At 43.9% G+C, this 20,492-nt stretch overlaps 1 protein-coding gene and 2 long non-coding RNA genes across 25 annotated transcripts; 2 read left to right on the top strand and 1 right to left on the bottom strand.

Annotated features, from left to right (window-relative positions):
• Positions 1-7,536: 7,536 nt before the first annotated feature.
• Positions 7,537-12,862, top strand: LOC9267143 (uncharacterized). 3 transcript variants are annotated; one of them, XR_010742297.1, is made up of 5 exons: positions 7,537-7,795; positions 7,919-8,302; positions 8,400-8,723; positions 9,015-9,128; positions 12,404-12,862. It is a non-coding gene; the product is annotated as an uncharacterized lncRNA (long non-coding RNA). The 3 variants fall into 3 exon arrangements; XR_001547644.3 differs by lacking the exon at positions 12,404-12,862 and having other exon boundaries at positions 9,015-9,184; XR_010742296.1 differs by lacking the exons at positions 9,015-9,128; positions 12,404-12,862 and having other exon boundaries at positions 8,400-8,874.
• On the bottom strand, positions 10,855-14,321 carry LOC4344322 (leucine-rich repeat extensin-like protein 5). 20 transcript variants are annotated; one of them, XM_066312062.1, is made up of 6 exons: positions 13,303-14,321; positions 13,057-13,166; positions 12,716-12,832; positions 12,461-12,595; positions 11,793-11,834; positions 10,855-11,647 (listed from the first exon to the last, which is right to left on the bottom strand). In XM_066312062.1, the coding sequence occupies exon 1, from the start codon at positions 13,933-13,935 to the stop codon at positions 13,393-13,395; it is 543 nt and encodes a 180-aa protein (XP_066168159.1). In that variant the 5' UTR covers positions 13,936-14,321; the 3' UTR covers positions 10,855-11,647; positions 11,793-11,834; positions 12,461-12,595; positions 12,716-12,832; positions 13,057-13,166; positions 13,303-13,392. The 20 variants fall into 20 exon arrangements, with proteins under 20 accessions (XP_066168159.1, XP_066168156.1, XP_066168161.1 ...); XM_066312070.1 differs by having other exon boundaries at positions 11,065-11,254; positions 12,711-12,832; XM_066312071.1 differs by having other exon boundaries at positions 11,065-11,249; positions 12,711-12,832.
• On the top strand, positions 14,210-17,287 carry LOC9266496 (uncharacterized). 2 transcript variants are annotated; one of them, XR_010742299.1, is made up of 5 exons: positions 14,210-14,421; positions 14,791-14,889; positions 15,564-15,637; positions 16,114-16,188; positions 16,766-17,287. It is a non-coding gene; the product is annotated as an uncharacterized lncRNA (long non-coding RNA). The 2 variants fall into 2 exon arrangements; XR_010742298.1 differs by lacking the exon at positions 15,564-15,637.
• The last annotated feature ends 3,205 nt before the right edge of the window (positions 17,288-20,492 follow it).

Below are 20,492 nucleotides of genomic sequence, written 5' to 3'. Positions count from 1 at the left end.
ACTTTGAGCTGAACACAGCCTTCTTTGATTACTCAATAGTGACAACCTTTTTGTCGTCGTTGACAGCATTTAAATTCCCGCACTACTGTTCGTACGTACGAAGGCATGCATATCAATCGATCCATCCATCATTCTGGAAGAATCAATGCATATATATCATCATTCGATCGATCGATCCCATGCATACATCACAAATCTTTATATATGATCATGCATATGCATGTCTATCTAGGCTAACGGCTGCAGTAGTAGTACGATTGTTGATTGATCATCACAAGGGGACCAATCTATACATATGTACATTTATCGGAACAATTATCAAAGAGCTAGTTACTATAGGATGTGTGCCACGATTTGAGTTGGCAGCTGATATATACTGATAGTACTCCTACTTAAAATGCCACGCATGCAGCTACAGCCCATCCTTTTGTTCAAGATACAATGTGCTTAATTACTCTGTCTCAAAATATAAGGATTTTTAGGTTGACAGGGTTATTAAGAAAATACGTGTGAATGATTAAAGAATGATTAAAGAAAGTTTATCATTGGTTGAGAAAAGAAAACATGTGAAGTAGAATGGTTGTGATTAGTTAAGAGAAGGTATGTAGAGAAATACTAGCTTTATTTTAGCACAAGGTACTATGTTAGAAATAACTATATATTTTGAGACAATATAATGTACTTAAAAATAGCTATATTTTGATACAGACGTAGTAGTATGCATGGCAAATTGTTCTAATTAATCACTTAGGGGATGATGTACACTCACTTTTGCACCCATCAAATGGTTAAAAAAATGAAATAATAAAAAATGACATATCACTATAAGATATATATGTCACATCACAAACAAATAAGTTTAAATTTGACCATTCTAGTTTAAATAAAAAGAACAAACTAAACCTCTAAAAATATTAATTTTTAGTAATTTGTGTAAGTTGAATTTAAACTTGCCTGTGGAGTTTCTAAACTTTTTTTTAACTTCAAAAGTTATTTAGGGAATGAAAAAAAATCACAATACTGGTATTATTGCACAAGTGCAGCAAGACAACAAGACCAGTTGCAGTCTAGCTGCCATGCATGATTACTAGATAGCTTGGTCCGTCCTCTCAGATGCTACAATTTTGCATGTGTGTCGACGGCTACGCCTTCATATATGGCTATGAGCCTGACATGACTCGCTAACGACCACACCAAATTCGCCAAACTTATCACAAGACAAGAGCATATGCCTTACATATGTTATGTCACGTTTCAGTATCGCTCCATGTCGCGCTGAAATTTCAGAGCTATATAGCACAACGTTTATTAATTACTCCTAGTTGATGTATGATCGACCGACATCCATGCGTATGCATACTCTCTCCGTACTCATAAAGAAAATCATTTAGGATAATGTTTAAGTCAAACCTTGGGAATATAAATCATGAATAACTCTCAAATTGTTAAGTTTAAAAATGTAAAAATTATATGTATAGATTTGTCTTGAAAAATACTTTCATAAAAGTGTGTGTGTATATATATATATATCACTTTTCAATAAATATTTTTAATAAGAAGTCAAAGTTGTGTTTTAGAGACCGTGTCGTTGTTCTAAATGACTTCATTTACGAGTATGGAGGGAGTATATACAGATGAATATGAACGTAGTACGAAATAGCACGACCCACTGACCCAAACCTAGCTAGCTTGTAATTAACTCCTCCTAAATCACAATGGTTTTTAATCAGGTTTTCAGCTATTTAAGTTACTCATGTCATAAGTAAGTAATACTAGCTACTAGATAATTAAGTTTGCGTATTGGGCAATTTGCAGACAGCTAAGAGTTGATGTCTTGAAGCAGAGGACTCTCGATCCCGTTAATCTCGGTACTAGGTATGTATCTACTATAACAACTCATACATGATAACAGTAATACTACTTAAACACGTTAATTTGATTCGCAATCTAGTAGTACTTGTTATTTTTTCCTGTTGCATTGTTTGATTTGGCTAACCGATCGATATATACGGAATACTAGTACGTACCAGTCTCGTACAAATATACCTGTAGATCGATCGATCCGTATATTTATCCCAGGACAGGAGGGAGAAATTAAAGGGGAAAAAGAAACGCGCGTGCTCCCAATTAATCGCGTAATAAACACGAGATCGATCGATGCATGATGATCAGGGTGTAATAGTATCTTCCAGGTTAATCTACGCGTTTCTTCTCTATTCCAGCTGAGGCTAATGATGAATGAATTGGAGGAGTAAGCTAAGTGTCAATTAGTAATATTCCTGGGATATTTATGTCTGTCCGTAGGCAAACTGTACCCCAGTACAAGCTATAGATCGATACTGCTCTTTTGATCGTAGTACTTAATTAATTACCTGTAATCCTTGTCCGAGAAGACAAATCCATCCAACAACGACTTTACTTTGATGTTGCTTTAATTTCGAGATTCTTAATAATGTGTAATATAAATCTTCAATGATACGAATTTCCTCCGATATATAGTATCCTCTCGTTCTAGTCTAGAGGCCACAAACGCACAATTTGTTAATTACGTGGTTAGTGCTGAATTCAAAAGTTTAAGGCTTAAGGTTTTAGACCATCTAATCAGATCACACATAAAATATAATAAAACAAAGTACTATGAATGTAACCAGAGAGGTAGGTGTGTGTGTAAAAAATAAATCAAACTTATTTGTTACTACTCGATCGAAAGACTTGTGGTTTTGATTAGCCTTGATGTAATTTTCACGCTGTCGTCAGCGTAGCAACGGTTTTAATTTGACGAAGAGGGCTAAACGAGTAGGGTACATATATACTACAGGCAGCAAAACGCATGGAGGATTTTGGTAGCTAGGCGACGGCACGGGAAAGTTGAAGCCTGGACGTATCGCTCATGGGCCAGCCAGGCCCAGGCGTGTCGACGTGTCCAGGCCTAAAACCACAAACCACGTGGAGCCCAGGGTCCCACGTGTCACCACTTATTGGTCGTTGTTGTCTCGAAGAAAAAAATTGCAGTGATCGATGTGGACGCCATCTGGACGCATGCATGCGTAGTATATAATTGCATATGAATGCCTCCATCTCCATCTGTATATATCGGATTAATAGAAGACGACGACGACATCGAGGGAATGTACGTACTACATACGGATAGGGATCTGTCGTCTGTGTGGAGCCCCGTCATTCCCATACTCTAGAACGGAAGATTCATCTCAGTCAATTATTTTTCTTTTTAGTAATAAAAATGTATTACATCACATCGGTCCTCTGTCATACGGCCAATTAGTTCTTACTAAAATAAATTAAAAGAGTGGTAGGATAAATTCCTAGTTACCCTTAAGAAATAAAAAAAATAACATGCTAAAAGAACCACACATATTTTAATAATTAAGCCAATATATGTTACATCATCCATAATGAAATAAAATTCTCTTGGCAACTGATTCCAACAGTGTGGTGTCATATAGTTAAATAATTAATTAGTCCTCGTAATATATAATGCTGAAAACTTTATGGTATAACTTGTAGCCGTCATACACGGGGAACTAGGATATTTGCAGAAACTTATGTGAAACAACTCCCTTATATATGTATCCATCTGCCCAATAATGTGGGAGATTAAATTGATCAACATTAATTGAAAGCAGAGCAGTTGCTTGGTTAACAAAAAAGGAGCTGAGATAGATAGATCAGATAGGTGTGAGTTGTACAGTACTCCACATTTGCAGGACCGCAAGCGCAAGTACCATGTTGGTGATGTACTAGCTCCATCGATCATACTGCAGGTACATTCCATGATCTTTTTGCAATCAATGCAGGGCTAGCAAAAAGTGCAAGATAGGAAAAGTGCAAAGCATATATCTATATCTCCAAGATATTTCTAGTTTCAAGCTTATTGTACACTTTACTAGGAATTCAATCACCAAACACACACATGCTAGCTATTATATCTTGGCTTCCATGGAACATCTAACTAACCATAAAGCATGCATTCTTCACATGCCTTATTACATTGTACCAATCTCATTTTTATATGATGACCTGGATAGCTAACTAGCTTGCACATCAGGACCAACCATTTATTTATTTATATTTATTAGGGAAGATCGTATATAGTGGACAAAGCCTTTACTATGTATTAGAGTATACCCCAAGTCCATGTACTGCTAGTATTTGTCCTTCAAACCTACGTACTATTGCTTATCTACGGCATGCTTCACTCACCTTTATTCCTGGCTTTTTTAAAAAAAATTTGCCAGGACTACCAATTTAGCTAGCTCATGTTTTCCCATTTTCAGATAATACTGTAGTTAATATACAGGTTATGGTACATTAGTTGGAGAATTATGTGAACAAACTGATCGATCCTCAGCTACCGACCTGATATATGTCGTCCAGTAATTTTCCATGCTGTTTGGTTTGCATTTTTGTCACTGTCGGCCGGTTTAATTGGGAGAAAGAAGCCTACCTAGTGAATTGATATTTTTGTCCATGTACCGATGAGAATTGAATGACGGCTAATTTCAGTTCTCGAGTCCTAGTCAAATGCTGCTCAAGTAAAAGATCTTGAAAGCAATTGACGAGGGCTTCTGAAAAGAAAGAAAGAAAAGATCAAGTGCACTTGTGAAAAGTACTCGCTAGCTAGCTAAGCTAGTGGCTCATGAGCTAAATACTGATATTTTTTCGCAATTACTACTCGTAGTTCTCTATTGACTGCATTCCCCAGCGTATTTAAACAGAGTTTCAGAGATCTGAAATGCTACTGCTTCATCATTAATTGGCAGTATATTGGGAGAAGAAACATGTGCCGTTTTGCTGTGCCACGTCAGCTGTTTTGGCTTGGTATAGTATCCATTCCATCCACATGTTCCATTGCCAAATCAAATGGGAATCAAAAATTAAATTAATAAATGATTTGTTTCTTTCCCCGAGCTGTAGCTAGCAGCCATGCATGTATGCATATTATGAGGATAAATATTCCCAGTCCTATGATATGATCCAATCCTGATAAACAGTCCAGGTGCATGGGATCTCTGATGATGCATGATTCATCATCAGTCATCCAAAGAGTTGGGGGGTTGATCGATCGATCGATCGATGTGTTGCAGGCATGAATGCCACGTGTGATGCTTCTTGAGTGTGCCACTTGGGCACTTCGATCCCTGACAGCTCCCTTTCGTGGCCATCCGGTTAACAGGTGGCTCACATTTGGGACGTTGCAGATAACATCAGCAGCAGTAGTATTCGAGAGTTTGACAAGCAAAGGTTTTAATTTTTCTGAATTTGTTTTTTCTCTATCCAAAAGCAGGCGTGCAGTGTTCTTCTGTAAACACGGGCAAGCAAAGCATACTGGATGTTTCCAATATTTTTTTTAAGGCAGTTGTTTGCTTCTGTGCTGTGCTATTAGAGTGCGTTGCTGTGATAAATCCCTTTCGATTACGAAGTGTTTTGATCCAGGAGTTTAAGATTAGCCAGACACAGATGCAATGGGTTTTGATGGGTGCCTGGCTTGAGAGAGGTGTTCAGTTCAGCCAAGGCACTCAAAATTTTACTTACAGAAATGGACAACACCAACCTTTCCCAGTTTCCGGTTCCCATTAATTCAAACAAAAAGAATATGCATGCGGAGGATCGAATATCCTTGACACAAGTCAAGAACTGATGATTATTTATAAGTAGTGTGATTAAATCAAGTTGCAGTACTAGTTTTTAGGTAATTAAGGAGATAGATATAAAATTGTTGGAGGTGCAAGTTCAATCAACAGCGAAAGAACAATTTGTATGTGGAAGCAGCACCAGTTTTAGTAGCAGCATATATATAAAGCTGCTGCAGTTGAGGAAGACGCATGATATATAAGTGCAGGCCAGACAGAAGATTACAAGAGAAGGCTTTCCTTTGGAGATAGATCTATCTTGCTTTATTAGTTTAGTACTGTGGAGTAGTGCTAGACTTTGTATAATACAGTTCGCACTTGTGAAACCGGATATCGGGATATGATCGATATGCAGTGACGGTGATGCATGCATACATATGGGCCGGTTAGTAGGGTCAGTGATAGATATATATGCAAGGATTTGGATTTGGTGGTGGCTGCAACGCGGAGATGATGCGTGCAGTGCGTCCAGAACCGGAATATTGGATCGATGATGATGATGATGATGCCAAATTGCCAATGCCAGCCGTTTGCAGATAGATGGATATTATGGATCATGGATAAAGGAGACGTACTAGTATTAATTTGGAGTCAAAAGAGTGAGCAATCTCCATGCGGATTGCAGTGCAGCAGCTAGCTAGCTATTTGCGTTGAATGGAATCATTTTAAGTAAGCGTAAAGTGAGCTTCAATTCATTAGCTATTTGCTCGTCCTGTCTGTTTGTCTCTCTGTTGAAGTATGTACTGATACTGGATATTGTAGTTGTAAAGGAGGCTAGGCTAGCTAGGTATGGAACGAGAAATACTCCACATGAGAGATCAAGGGTGGCCATGCATCACTGCCGGTGTCTGGTCTAGCAGAAAGCAATCGAGATCAATGTATCTCTTTCGATCTTAGCTTGATCGATGTTCAGTTCGGTTGGGTGGTGAGCCGCTCAAAAGTATTTCTGCCTGCCTGATTGATAAAAGCAGTCGACGCAAGAAACAAATCGCAAGTAGAAAAGAAAGAGAGAGAGAGAGAGGAGGAATTAGGCCAAGGAATATTAATTGGGCAGACCAATAATACACCATAATTAGATTAGGTTAGATGGAACAAGAATCATTTCTTCATCGTCGTCGTGCAGACGGACTGCAAAGAAAATACTGTATAAAAAGAAGAAAGTGGCAACAGGGTAATAAGGCCTATTTTGAGGAAGCCCAAATAGTACGAGGCCCAGCTCATCTCGTTGGACTGAAGCCCAAGAAAGCAAGAGAGACGAGGCGAGGCGGGGGCCTGCAGGCGAAGGCGAGGCCCAAGCATCAGGAGGAGGCCACTTTGGGCATTGAGGTCAGGCCCAAAGACGATGAACTCGCTCTCCGAGAGCTTCGTGCTGTGGTCGTCCCGCACGGACCCGGAGCCACAGATGAGAGAGTAGACATACGGTTGTTGGGCACCGGCGTAGTATAAACTCATCAGCAGTAGTACGTAGTGCCTAGAGATGGCAATGGGGCCCATTCACCGTTTCCACGCGGTGAATTCACCTATTAGGTGACGGGGATAATTAATATCTATTCACCAAGGGGAATAAAATGGTTAAAAACCTCTCACCATCGGGGATGACAGGCCCCTAACCCGACTGACTGTACTGTACCATGGCTTTTTAGATGTTTTGGTCCATAATACTAAAGCCCATTTAACAGGCATATCTATATCTATATTAATATAAAAAGGAGGAGTTGCCCCCCTCCAATGCTACTGGCCAAATCATTCGGATTAATCTGAACCATCCATCCGCGCGCAACTTATTTCCACCATACGATTTCGCACCCGAGGATTGCACACCGATTGGCCGAAGACATCGCTCATCCGTCCTCATCCACCCGCTACTGCGAAGACATCGCTCCTCGACTCCTCCTCACTCGCTCCTCTTACTCCCCGCTGCCACCGCTCCTCCGCGGCCACGCCGGAGCCACTGCCGGGTCCTTCTTCTTCCCCACCGCCGGGTCCTGCTTCTTCCCCATCCCCACCGACGCGGCCGGCCTCTTCGCTCGCGCCTCCTCCTCCCCGCTGCCGCCGCTCCGCCGCATCCTAGACGGAGCTCTGCCGGAGCTCCGCCGGACTCTTACTCGGAGCCGCCGCCGGAGCAGGCCTCGGCCCCTCATCAAGTAAGTTCCTTAAATCCTGTCTCTTTCCCTAATCCCTAATCTTCTCCGTACGAACACGATCTGAAAACAAGTGACCATAAGTTTCCTTTTTTGTTGAAGTTTGATATGTTTCTATGCGCTCAGACCTCAATCGCGATCTCCCTCGCTCAATGCAAAGCATCGGACTTCAGCGATCAACGCTTGATTGCCAAATGGTCTGATCCGGCCGCTCCGCTGCCAAGGCCACCACCCCGAGATCGCGTGGATCTGGCTGCTCCGCCGCCGAGGCCTTCAACCCTGAGCCCTTCTGCCATGAGTCCGCAGCAGGCTCCATTGTTGTGTTCACCGCCCGGGCCCCTCACCGCCAGATCGCAGTCCACTCCACCGTGTAGTCGCTGCACTGTGCCCCTTCGCAGCTTTGCTGCCGAGGCCAACGCCCAGGTTGCTAGACCACCACCTTCTTCAACACCATATTGTGGCCCTTGACTTCTGCCTGATTGCCGTCACATAGACGTTCATCAACCCTAGGTATTTACCCTAACAATCTCTTGGTTTAGTGTCAATTTTGATTGCAAATCTTCTACAAATTTGCCACGATGTTGCTCATAATTGCTGTCACCCACAGGTGGCCATGGTACCACGATGCTGCGGTGACTGCTGATACGATTCCTGTTATGTCATGTTTGATGCTGAATCACGAGGATTCTCCAAGAGTTGGAAGCTATCAAACAGCACCAGGCAGTCAAGTTGTACAGATGGTGAAAAGTATGGAGAAGCTGCAGTCAAGTTGCTTGCTGCTACATTAGGAGTAACAAGTGATTTTTCATCTGAAGACCAATCCAGAAATATTGGGACAATCTGACTGAATAACTGCTAATTATAACCAATGTTTTGCTCTAAGTGTTATTGGATGTTTTCATTACTGGTACAGGTTGTTTATATAATCTATGTGAGTTTTCTCTAGGTGATTTCTTTGTATTTCTTTCAAACTTGATATTTTCCTTTACTGTTTAATATTGCTTGCCACTAATCATGATGTGAAAAATAATTGAGGCAAAGAATCATGCCTTTCTGCTATGCAAAAATGTAAGCCTTTATTCTGCGCAAGGGCGCAAGCATGGTTCATGCATAATGGTCAAGAGCCGAAGAGCTAGAAAATATAATATGCAGCTAGCTAATTTGTTATTGTCAGCTGTATTTGAGTAGTACTTAATTTTGTTTTCTAATGCATGAATTGCAGGATCAATGGGTGCTTGCTGATAAAAGAATGCATATAAATAACAATTGGTGGAGGCGGATAAGGAGGCTGGTCAAGTCAGCCTCCTGCAATTACTAGTGAACATGCACGTGCAAGGCACGTTTTCGTAATATATATTATTGCAAATAAAAACATATTAAATTGCCAGTTTATTTCCACTCTCCATTGAATGATAGTTACAAAATAACTTTCCCTTCTTAAAGAAAATGTTATTATAGAACAATGCCATCGCCTTAGCAATCAGCAAGCAGCAAATTAGTATCTCCATGACCCTATTGCCAACATGTGAGACCCCTAGTTAGATTTGTGAACTAAAAACACCTCATTACTGTAACAACAGGAATGTATCTCTCATGGCAACATAATCTCTAGTACTAACAAATAGAACATACAAAGATTAAATCTATTAACCATTTGATCAAACTGGATGATGTAGGATTTCTTTCATAAACATCACAAGGAAAATAAAATTGGATTTGATCCTTATGGGCTTTCACCTTGTCAAATAGCAGTGTGCATTAAAAGTATCTTATTGTTGCTGCTAGCAAATCCTGATGCACACTCCATTTCTTGAGAATGTCAGAAATATATGCAACTTGATTTACTAAACAAGCAAATAATTATGGGTTTGCACCTTGTCAAATTCAATATCTCTTCATCAGCTTTGTAACTCAGCAAATAAAATCAGAAAGTGTAGTTCTTACCAAACATTCCCTTTTAAGAAAATAATCGACTTGGCTTTTATGAACCCTCGAATAAATTACCAGAGACTTGAATTTTAATTTAAGATATATAACCAGAGCCCAGAGGCAACTTTTCTCAACCATGTGAATAATAATTCTCAGTCCAGGTTAAGGACCAGATGAATAATAGGTTGGGGGTTTGTTGAAATTTTGTATAGGTGAGAAGGCATATTAGAATAGAGCTTTAGACATATTCCCAAGTCCCAACATTCAATTAAGTGAGTGTGCAGAGAGAAGTTCACAGGAAACATAAGACGCAGACTACTTAGTAGTGCTATGAGTCAATGATAAATTACTTTACTAAGAATATAATATTGACATAATCAAACTTATATCAGTTTAAAGGCATCAACTTTCCAGGTAATCAATGAGCATCAAGAATACCTTAACAACAGGATGTTATACACCTGTACTAATCTGGAGTAGTATGGTCAATATGCCTAAAAATGATCCAATGAGCATACTAAAATTATACTATTTTTTTTGCTTCAAGCAAGACCAGTGAAAAAAAAAGTCAGTGCAGACATGTAAATGAACATATCTAGAGGTGCAGTGTGGAGGCGGATGATGGCGGACTTGAGGTGCGGAGGAACTATTATTAGGAGATACTAAATCAAGTTATAACATATATACTCAGAATACGATAGAACCTTACGAACATTTTGTTGAGCAGTTCATGAGCAGAAAAAATGGTTACTTTGAGTAAAATGTCTTGTACCAGTTTAGTTCAACAAAAGCAGCAAGCTAAGATTTCCCAGCAAACTCACGTGTATAGCTAAAAAGATTTGGAACAAACATACCTATATGGAATCGATCAATCGCTCAAGCTTCAATGCTTAAAATAAGCATTGAGTGTAGGTAAGAGAATAAGTAGCTAAGAATTATAGAGGCTGGATTTAGATGAATCATATCTCCGAAGCGCAAATGCCTGCCAGATTCCTTATGAACCACAAGGTAACCAATACAAAAGCAAACTGGAAAAAATATAGCGAAACATAAAATTGGGGCTAAAGTGCTGCACTGTCAGTGTCTATTGCTATTCCATATGGCATCCTGCAGGTATTGAACAAATTGGGCAATTTCTCAAACTTGGGAAGCACACATAAGAGAGCAGATTAATATGCTTTTTAGTGCATGTACAATTCATACATCAGAAGTTAAACACCACTATATTTATCAATGTATTCTTGAGAAGTTAAATACCATTTCTTTTGTATGGAATCCCAACTTCGCCTAAGCATTTGCAGCTAGAAGTGCTCATCTCATCCCTTTCTTATGTGGTCTTTCTCAAAAAAAAAAAGAAGAAGAAAAACTCACCAGAGATGGTTGCAGTAGCGATTAACTCTATGAACTCATGTCATATCTTACCAGCAAGCTCATTTTGCCACATCATTCCTCAGAGCTCCCTTTGGTGCGTCTGCTTGTTGCCCTCCAAATCTTGTGGCTAGAGGTGCTGCCATCCCAAGTAGGTTGCCTCCTCTTGCATGCAAAGAATTTTTTTTTAAAAAAGGGTCTATTAAGAACTCGTTGACCAAAGAGTAATGCATATAAAAAAAATCTATATTTTAATTATACTGATAGCACTCATTGTGCCACCAGTTAAAGAACACAGAAAGTAAGTGGGAGAATCTCTAAATCTGTGATGTTGAACTTGATCATCACATAATTCTCTTATATTTATACTGCCAATTAGATTCTCCTTGACTGTCCAATAGGATGAGACTGCCTTCCTAATCCAAAGCACGCCAATATACTCGTGAATTGACAGAGGAGTTATCTTGGCCGACTCTATCACTTGCTATGGTGTCATTCGAGGGCACCGGCCTCATTGGGGTGCCCGGACTGGCAGCAGTGGTGTCAGGTGTTAGAGACCTAGGGGCATGGAAGTGAGGAATCATGTGCATATATGTAAATCGAAAGCAATATCATTTTAATGACAATGTGAGAATAAAAATAAAATAAATAGAAGATCTAGATTATTTGACAAAGTAGAGATGATTGTTCTTTCCTTAACAACCTTGTTGTAGGTTGTCTTCAGTAGCGAATAATCATTCCGAAGCTGCATTGTTTTAAAGCTAAACATGTTAAGCAGAGACAATTGAAAAGCATAAGAAGTCCTAATGCTTTCAATTACAAAAAATATCGTTGATCATGGACTGAACATACAGGAAGCAAAACACATTCTATAAAACCCAAAAATTGTCGCAAATGAAAAGGATAACTGATTCAAAGACAAAGCAGTAACTCTTTTTGAAAGTTGGGTTGACATGAATCTATATTGAAGAACTGATTGCCCATGGGCGCATAGTATTGTCTAAGTGAAGGCCTTTATAGTTTTACATTGCCTAGGTGAAGCAGACTCTGAATTTTAACTAAGTTGCTAAATTCAATTTGATCTCAGGCTACAAATCGCAAAAACTCTCATTGACTTTCAGCATTCAAATCATAAAAACTCTAATTGATTTCAGCAATTCGAGTTTTTAATTGTTTCAATCAATCTTTGGATCTTGATGGTGCTGATCATGGAGGCACAGCTAGCAGACCATGGTTGTAACTAACACATATGCTTGACTGTACTGATTAATCAATGAGAGTTTTTTGGTTGAACTAATGAAATTTCTACTGTAGTCGAGAGAAATGACAGCTAAAAGAACAAAGTGAAATGAAGAACGGGCTGCTGCTCACCGAGTCGAGGAGGATGTTAGATGCCTTGAAGTTGCTAGATGACCAGCGGGTGAGTGTAGTGGAGGAAGTCAAGCCCCTTCGCCGTGCCGCGGGCGGTCTGAATCATCCTTATCCATGGCATGGGACCATCGAGACCTGCAGACCATTACAGCGCAGATCAGCTTCCCCAAGTCTTTCTAGAATTGACACAGAGGTGGCGGCAACGAACTGGTGGCTAGGGTGAAGCAATCATCAATTTCTGTTGGTGAACCTTACTGTTTGTGTAGTGCTTTAGCTGAAACCATCTGAAGGTGGTCATGAAGTCCTTTCAAATGATCGGTGCTCATTTTGTGAATTTCATGATTGCTTCACAAGCATGAACATACACTTTCCCTTCAATAATAATTCTTTTGAGTGACAAGAGATGAACTGAAAGTCGTGCATTCATACAGAATCATCAACAGAAATTGAAAACATATAAGCATTTAGGCTTCCATTCAATCATTTCGCAATACAACTACGTAGAGTACTAAATTAGGTAAAGCATTGCACACGGTTACCTACCCATTGAATCATTTCATCGAGCAGTAGGGGAGCATGGGCACAAAGCAATGTACCTAACAGCTGTCTTCCTCAATGCTGCCACGTGCTCCGGCCTCATCTTCATGCTTTTAGTGGTGGTGACTCCGGCGCTGGCTTCCTGCTTTTAGTGGTGGCGGCTTGGAGGCTGCAGATGACGGCAACAGAGGCAGGGTCGTGAGCTAAATTCTAGGGGTTAGGCCGCAGTAGCGGAGAGGAGGACGATGGCGGAGTAGAGAAGGACAACGACAGCGCGAGGACCCTCCCACAGATCGAAGCCTCACCTCGTGCAGTCGTAGAAGTCTCGGTCTCCGGCGGATGCAAGGGGATTGAGGGCTGGCGCCCGGCAGCGGTGATGGCGTGCGAACATGAGGCTAGGTGGGGAGGCATGGATGCGAGGTTGAGTGCACTCGGCGGATTGGAGTGCGACCGACGGCAGTGGGTGAGGCGAGGGGCGGGTAGAACGTGGGGTGGAGTGCGGCCGGTGGCGTGGGTGAACCGGCGGTTTGGACCGCGGCGAAGCTGGGGGTGCGGTATGAGGGATTGAGGGGGGCGTCGGGGAGAAGGTTTGGCGAGGCAAGGCGCGGCAGCGAGGGCGCTGGTCCGGCAGTGGAGTGCGGCGACGGCGTCGGGCATCGGCGGTGGAGCATTAGCTGATCGGCAGCGTCGGGTGAGTTCGAGACAGAGGAGGGCAGAGGCAGCATCGGGGGATTGGGGACCGCGGCGATGGGCGATGGGCGAGGGGGTGCGTGAGAATATTCGCAAGAGAAGGGGCGCGTGAGTGTGGCGGCACCGGCGGAGCAGATCGTGGCGATGAGCGAGGGGCAAGGGCGTACCGGCGGCGGTAGCGGGGATTTGGGCGGAGCCGCGGAGCGAGGAGGAGTGAGGAGGCGGAGGGATTCGAGCGGCGGAGTCATCGCGCGGGCGGAAAGCGCGGTGGAGAGGAATCAGGTGGGATTGGTGATGATGATTTCCTACAGCGAGGAGGATAGGGGATAGCGATGGACGGATGAGATTAGATGAGATGGCGGATGGACGAATGAGATGAGATGGATGATTTGTCCGGTAGGATTGCTAGAGGTGAACTCCTTTTTATATTAGTATAGATGTCACTGGTAATATGCTTTCCTATAGCTGATCTTTTCCCTCTTCGGTCATGTTCTGTTCTGCTTACCACACCTCTCCTCCACCCAAAAAAAAAAGGTATGGAACATCATCATGTAGAAACTAAAATTTAAGTTGACTCAAATTAAGTAGAAAACATGCTAGAAAGAAGTATCCCTCCCTCACTGCTGACAAAAGGAATGAGGGCTTCAAAAGAATTGAGAGTACAGGTAGCGGTCCTAGCGGAAGAAAGGAAGCATATGGAGCAATGAATTGGTCTGCCTCTACTACTATTAGAGGTAATCTGAAAATGATTTATAATCTCATTTGGATACAGTTATCATAAATATGTAACTCATAAACTCCCAGTGGTGCAGTATAAATTTTTTTATATGAATTTTGAATAGCAACTAGATATGACACCCATGCACATTACATTTACAGAGAGCATATGACATGCTTGCAATGATCAAACTTCCGAAGAAATGTGCGGTTGTTGTTGTTATGAGCTGTGAGGCCCAGCAAGCAGAGCAGATTAGTGTGATTTATTGATTCTATATGTTAAAATTGATATACTACATCATGTTTCTATTTTTTGTAGTGCAGAATTTTTCTAGAGATAATTTGTGTATCCATTCAATAATATTTTTTTTCTACAACTAATTCAGGCAAACAACAATGCTGGGATGATTTTTATAAGCAGGACATGAACGCTAGAAAGCTAAATTGACACCCTGGTGCCTCCCGTTTATAGATGTCACCAACAAGTAAGAGTGTTCCTCTCGTGTTTATATTGGAATATTGTTATTGCTTCTATCTGTAAAACCTGAAAAATCTGAAACCATTCCTATACTGAATAATAGAAGATATAAAATGAATATGTGTTGCCATTGCATCCTTATATTTATTTCTTCAATCCACAATTAACTATCTAAACCACTTTTTTTTATTTTAATTCACATAAATTATTTTCGTTGCTGGTTTTAGTATGAATATTTTGATATATCTCCGTGCAAAAAAGGATTTTGATATAGCTATATGCATGTGCATTGCCATTCGATTCCTTTTCCAATATGTAACAGTAGTCATTGTAAATATACTTTCATATTGTTTCTCTCTGTTGGGGCAAGAACTCTGAAAAATGATATTTGGGGTGGTTGATAGGCTCACCAGGTAAAAAGGTACTTCATACTATATATGTCTAGATTCATTGACATCTATATGAATGCGGGTAATGCTAAAAAGTCTTATAATATGAAACGGAGGTAGTAGAAACTATGTAAAGAAAACTTCCTTCAATTTAGTTTGTATGGGCATTATTAAGTTACCTAAAACAAATACTAAGAATTTTGGGTCAAAAGGTATGTTTTCTCCACATAATTTTGATGTAAGAGTGATATGGTTCAACCCATAACTCTTTAATTTTGATATGGGTGTTCAGTTGCTACTTTTCTTCTTTTTGCGGGAAATTTATTTGCAAAGCACTCAATTTACTGCTCTGCAATTGCTTCACAGGTAACATTCATGCTTTCAAATCTGTACTGTTCATTCATCTATGAACATATAAATGTGAATTTTATACTGCAAAAATAGCTCACCATTCAGTTTCAATAGTTTATGTTAATGTTTCCGTATAACATTGGAACCATGCCCCATGCATCCTTTTATTAGCAATATTAACTGCTCAGATCGGGCTGGGGGTGTTATCTTCAGAGGGAGGAAAGTGTGAGGAAAAAGTTTTCATGGCATCATTAGTTGTTCCCCTAAGAAAAACATATGTATTCACCTGGATATTTACAATTTTTTGTTTATCAGAAAGTAAATGATGAGTATAACCCTAATCCTCTCATTTTAGTCCTCATTTTAGATCAGTATTCCTTATTGAATGTAAAACTGAAGTTACACTGATGCATGATCACAGAATTATTCTATGGGATTGGTTGTTATTTGTACTACTGAGTACTGACCATTCTCTCATGATATATGAACAGAGCATATGCTCCTAGCAAGAAATGTGGCATGGGTGAGTTTATAGTCTTGCTTTCACCATGTATGAAATGTGGCATGTGAGTTTATACTCTTTCTTTCACCATGTTGACTTTTTGCACATTTATAGAATCTTTTGGTATAATGCTTTGTGTCGATTCACATGTTTTATTAATTATTAACGACCAGCTGCATAGGAAAACTGAGGATGTACATGGTTGAAAAGCCTATAACATTATTACTATGTTCATTTATCTACAATCGTTTGGATTTAAGAGTTTAAAGGATAATTTACTAAGGTGGTTATCTCTGGTAATTAGTTTCTTGTCTTCATCTACTCCTTTTGTACCAGAAAAAATAATTTTTGGATGATGATAATATACTAAGGCCAACTGCAGATGTTGTGACTAATATTGCACATCTTCAGTGCATGCTTATCTAGGGTGGACACTATGTTTATTCCCGACAGTTCTTAATCACTTAGAAATAGGGTTATGAAATTCAGCAACATATGTGATTTGATCTGAAAGAATCATCAAAGAGTTCATCTTTGTGTAAGCTTATATTATAAAAGATTTTATGCCAACATTTTATCTTTCCAACACGTGTCTTGCACGTGCACGATTACTAGTATATAATCTAACCCTAAGTCAACAGGTCAAACTCCAAATCCTCTACCCATCCAGATCTGCACCAGCCACCAACCACCACCCGAGTCAGTCCGCCGGCTCCGGGAGCCCGGGAGCCACGCGCGCCGCCGTTCGCCAGTCCACCGGGAGCCCGGGAGCCGCGCGCGCCGCCTTTTGCCAGCCACCACCGACGCCGTTCACCAGTCTGCCAGCCACCACGCGCGCCGCCACTCACTGCCTTCTCTCGCCGGGATACTAAAGCTGTCATCGCCGGCCGTCGCCATGGACTGAAGTCGCCGTCGCCGGCCGCCTTTCATCAATGCGCCGCCGGGCCGGCGCGGCGCCTGCAGCCATCTTCACCGGGAGCCGCTATCTGCCGACCATGGCTTCGGCCTCCCCCCCCCCCCCATAAGCTACGACAGCGACGATGCAAGGAGCATTTTTGGAGCATTGTGATCTATAATTTGCTGATTTGTTGAATGGAGCATTTTGGATATATATGATATAATGTGACTGTGAATATGTTGTTTAACCGAGGATAGGTTCACCACGAGGAAAATTTCACTGTGTGGTGATCGGGGCTGAAATAATTATAGCCCCGTCGTGGTTGACGGGGGCGAGGACGGTGAAATATTTTCACTGCGGTGACGGGGACGCGAACATGACCCCCGACGGTGAATTCACCGTTGCCATCTCAGTAGTGCCTGTGCCTATGCTGTGAATCAGCTGGGGCAAGGCAAACAGTTGATTGATTTACAGTGCTGCATCCATTTTTACCGGCCGATGGAGTAGTACTGCAGGTACAGGAGCAAGCGAAGCAAATGAGAGCTAAATGGTGCTGACTAGGCTCCGAGTCAGAGCCAGGCTGCAGCTGACGTGGTGGGGTCGAGGGGAGGAGGGCCGGCGCGGCGGGTGCAGCCAGTGGCCGACGGGGAAGGAGTGCGGCGAAGGCTCCCTGCCGCTGAACCTCCAGCGCCACCGCAGCCTTGGCCACCTCGCGCCGCTATTGAGGTTACCCACAGCCACCGGAGTCGCACACCCTCCTCTGCCCTTCCTCCTAAGAAAGAGAGAAAAGGAAGAAGGGGATCTTCAAGTGGGTCCACCATTTTTTTTCCAGATCAAACTGTTATGTAAGTGCCACGTGGAATGAAGACCTAGTCAAAGAAGTCACGTAGGTGTCACGTCAACCAAAATAGCGGACAAATACCACTGAGGGACCTCGTTTGCATCGTTTCTGTAAATTGAGGGATGTGTTATATTTGGTATTTTGGTTTAGGGACGATTTTTGTAATTCGGTGAAAAGATAAGGAACCTCGGTGTACTTTGTCCATCGTATAAGAATTAGACGGTCCGATTAAACTAAGGTGAAGCCCAATAAAGCAAGAAAGGCAAAGGTGGCCCTGCAGGCATGACACACGACAGCAGGCGAAGGCGAAGGCGAAGGCGAAGCCCAAGCATCCATCATGAGAGAGAAAAAGAATAATATGCCACTCCATTCGTTGGGTTTAGACAAAATGTCACCCACTAAAATGCAAAGGATAAAATGCCACTGAATATATTACCTTCAGGATATTTTGCCACATTAAAGGATTTGATTTTAAGACAAAAATACCCTCGACTGTGGAAAGAAATGGAGGAAGAAAGGGAACGGCTCTACTCGCTAGTGACGGAGGCGAGCACACGAGCACGCGGGGGACGCGCTACGATGGGGGAGGACGGTGGTGACGCTGACAAGAGGGAGGGGGACACCGGATGGTGGCGATGGGGGGAGAAGGATGATAGCGCTAACGGGAGGGAGGGGGATGGCGGTGTTGACGGGATGGCTTTGCGCGCTCGTGGCTTGTCTCCTCCGGCGCCGCCCGTACCTGGCACTCACTGCTCGCCGCCTCCGGCGTCACCCGCACGCCGGCGAGCACGAACGCCGTTCAGCTTGACCTTCTTCGGTGCTGCTCTCTCCCCTCTTTTTTCATTTCTCTCCCCAGTCAAGGATATTTTGATCTTAAATTCTTTCAAAGTGATAAATAATTATGAAGATATCATATTGAGTGATATTTTATCCTTTGTATTTTAGTGGGTGTTATTTTCTGTAAAGCCGATGAATGGAGTGGCACGTTGTCACTTTTTGTAGCGCCCATTCCGTCGTAGCGCCTAGCGAGAAAACTATCTCTTAAAAACCCTATTTGCGAAATCCGTTTCTTTGCTTGTTGTCTAGTGTCCGTGCCAACTCAGATCTCAAATCCCCGATCTATTGTCGAGTTCAATCCCGAATCCAAATCCTTCCCAAATCAAATCCCTCCGCAAAAGTCTATTTAGCCTCCCTCGAGTTCGATGGGTCGAATCCCTCTCGGCCCATCTCCCCCCCCCCTCTCTCTCTCTCTCTCTCTCCCTCTCCCCCGCTCTGCCCGTGCGCTGCTCACGCGTGCGCGTGAGCCGCGCCGAGCCGAGCGCCCTCCGCCCTCGCTGCCGCTTCCCGTCGACGCCGCCGAAATCGCCGCGCCGCCCGTTGCTTCCCGCGCGCGCGCGCCTTGGTGGCTGACCGCCTGGTCGCTGCCGCCGTCAGCATCTCCCGCGCCTGCCCGCGCCTGCCGCCCGTGTCGCCGCTCCGCTCCACACCGCCCCCGCCGTCATCGCCATCGTCACGACCCGGCCCCCGCCACTCCACGCGCTAGCCTCCAAGGGATGGAGGCAGAGCTCCTCCTCCCTCTGCCGCGTCGCCCCCGCTCCCTCCTCCTTTTCCCAAAGTGGCAAGGGGCAAACTCCCTTTCTCCCTTCCTTTTTCCTTTTCCCCTCCCCGCCGGCGTCATCCGCCTCTGTCGCCGTTTTGGCCGCGAGCGCCGAGCGCCAGCTCGCGCCTTGACCGCCCAAGGTCGGTTTCCAAACCGACATCGTCGTCCTATAAACCAAGGCGCCCTCCCATCGATTCCTCCTCCCGTTTCGCTTGCCGCCACCGCGCCATTGCCGCCCCTCTGTCTCGCCTCCGCCGTTCATCGCCAAGCACCGGGAGAGCCGGTGCGTTCGTGGACGCGGAAGGGGACTCCGGGCGCTCGCCTTCTTCCTCTTCCCCGGCCCGAGGCCGGAGAGATCACTCCCGTGCCGTCGGCCTCTCGTCACTGCGCCCCGTCCCGCACGGTAGTGCATCCCTCCGTTCTCCCTCCTCGTTCCATCTCCTCCCCTTAGACTCGGGTAGTAGCATGTGTAGCCTCCCCGTAGCTAGCCGGCGCTGCCCCGACTGCTGCCGTCGCTCGCCGTGTGCTCGTCGCTGTCGCCGCCCGTGCTCCGTAGCGCCCGCTCGTCGCCGGCCTCGCTCGGCGTAGCTCCGCCCAATCCGACGCTAGCAATGGGTTCCCGTAGCCGCGTAGATGCTCTCGCCGCCGGGAATCGGCCCCTCGTGACCTCATCGCCGTTTCCCCCTTCCCTCGCCGCCGGTTGCCGCCGCTGCAATCCGCCGCCGTCGAGCTCCCTCCGGCGAATCCGAGCCGTTGGCTCGTCTCCCCTCGTCCTGTGCAACATCCCGGTGTGCTCGCCTTCGCCTGTATCGCCATGGTTCGCTCCGCCGCTCGCCGCCGTCGTCCGCCGTCCGTTCCGGCCGGCGTCGTCGTCTACCTCCCGCCGGCCCGCGTGGCAGCCACATAGGCGCCACGTCGGCGCCACCTCGGCCGCGACCGGATCGGCTGACCCGGCCAGCCGCTCCCTCCATTTTCCCCCCGTGCGCATGGTCCGCGGTGAGCCGTGAGGTTGCGCGTGGGCCCGTCGCA

This window comes from Oryza sativa, chromosome 7 (genome assembly GCF_034140825.1).
Source record: "Oryza sativa Japonica Group chromosome 7, ASM3414082v1".
NCBI lineage: Eukaryota > Viridiplantae > Streptophyta > Magnoliopsida > Poales > Poaceae > Oryza > Oryza sativa.
The sequence above is the reverse complement of the archived record's forward strand: the minus strand, read 5'-3'. Positions and strand labels throughout refer to the sequence as shown.